Source organism: Trichechus manatus, unplaced genomic scaffold, assembly GCF_000243295.1.
Source record: "Trichechus manatus latirostris isolate Lorelei unplaced genomic scaffold, TriManLat1.0 scaffold00253, whole genome shotgun sequence".
NCBI classification, from domain to species: domain Eukaryota; kingdom Metazoa; phylum Chordata; class Mammalia; order Sirenia; family Trichechidae; genus Trichechus; species Trichechus manatus.
In genome coordinates this window covers 1235572-1236941 of record NW_004444189.1, presented here as the reverse complement: position 1 = coordinate 1236941, position 1370 = coordinate 1235572, and the positions used below count along the sequence as shown (strand labels likewise).

The 1370-nt window shown below is 62.0% G+C and overlaps 1 protein-coding gene across 2 annotated transcripts in view; it reads left to right on the top strand.

The window, feature by feature from the left end:
• The first annotated feature begins 878 nt into the window (after window positions 1–878).
• LOC101349253 (lanosterol 14-alpha demethylase) overlaps window positions 879–1370 on the top strand; it is a 20499-nt gene continuing 20007 nt past the window's right edge. Inside the window, exon 1 of one of the 2 annotated variants that reach the window (XM_023724647.1) lies at window positions 879–1204. In XM_023724647.1, the coding sequence (XP_023580415.1) occupies window positions 1031–1204 (174 nt within the window). In that variant the 5' untranslated portion in view covers window positions 879–1030. The remainder of the gene's footprint in view (window positions 1205–1370) is intronic. The other variant, XM_004389649.3, reaches the window with a different exon arrangement.

Here is a 1370-nt window from a genome sequence, read left to right as displayed (position 1 = left end):
AATAAATAATCCGGTCAGGAGTGAGTAAGAGGGATCTGAAAGGAGGATTAAATCTGATAGTTTTAGGAGATGCTTCCTAGAAACCACAGGAGTGGACAAGATAAGGTTGATTGTGGCTGTAGGATTTGAACTCCCGCTTAATAATGTTTTCTGACTGCTAAGCCCACAGAATAAGTGGCGTTCTTGGGGAATGCTGCGTCAAATAGCTCACGAAGCCGTTTAATATCTAAATCTACTTTGCAAAAGCTCTTTCTGTATAATGCCGCTCCCTAAGAACGTTATGACCGTATTTTAATGCCTGTAAAACTAATTTGAATTCAGGTGGGGCGGGGCTGACCCCATTGTCCCACCCCCTCAGGGTGGAGTCTCTTTTCACAATTCCCAGCTCTAGGGTTTATTCAGAGCTGTCTGTCGGAGTCGGCTGGGCGTGGCCCCAGAGGAAGATAGGTGTAGTCGGTAGCGTGGCCCAGACAGGGGGCGGCGCTCACGCCACCAGCCCCGCTGACGCGACATAGGCTGAGATCACCTCAGACGCACGCGGTGCAATCACAGAGCGTGCCGCGCCGGCCGCCGCTGGGCGGTCCACAGCAAACCTCGCCTTGAGATCCCTCCGCCCGGTCCCTCCCAGCTCCGTGTCCTAGCGCCCCGCACCCAACGTATTCAGGCTCGGGCGGCCCGCGCTTCTGAAGGAGTGATTTGCCCTTAAGCCCACGTTCTCATTCGTCCCTGTACAACGTGTGCCATGAGTGCAACCCGTTATCTCAGGTTCTCCCGGCGCAAGGAGACCTCGGCGTGGCGTGCATTCGTGAGGCGTGGCCAGCGGAAGGCCCCGCCCCTTTTGTGACGCGCCGGGTGGCGTGCCAGGGAGTCGAGGCTTGGGGGCTGGGACTGGGTTTAGAAGGAGGCCTGGAGGCCGGGGCCGCCTCCCGACGCCCGTTTGCTGGCTTCTGTCGCTCCATCGAATCCGAGGAGCGGAGGTGACCTCGGCCTCCAGCGTCTCCGAAGGGCTGAAGTGGCGTCGGCGGCCGGGATGGCGTTGCTGGGCTTACTGCAGGCGGGCGGGTCGGTGCTGGGGCAGGCGATGGAGCAGGTGACAGGCGGCAGCCTCCTGTCTACGCTCCTGATCGCCTGCACCTTCACCCTCAGTCTGGTCTACCTGTTCCGCCTCGCCGTCGGACACCTGGCCCAGCTGCCGGCCGGGGCGGTACGTGTACCCCCGGGGGTATGGGTGGGGGGCGCAGCGGTCAAGGCGGCCGAAGGGTTGGTGGGGGCGGCGGCTGCGGCGCCGACCTGCGCTCTGGCCGGCCTGGCGGGGCTCGGGCTGGCGGCCGCGCTCAAGACCCTGGCGCTGGTGGTGGCTGCGGCGCTGG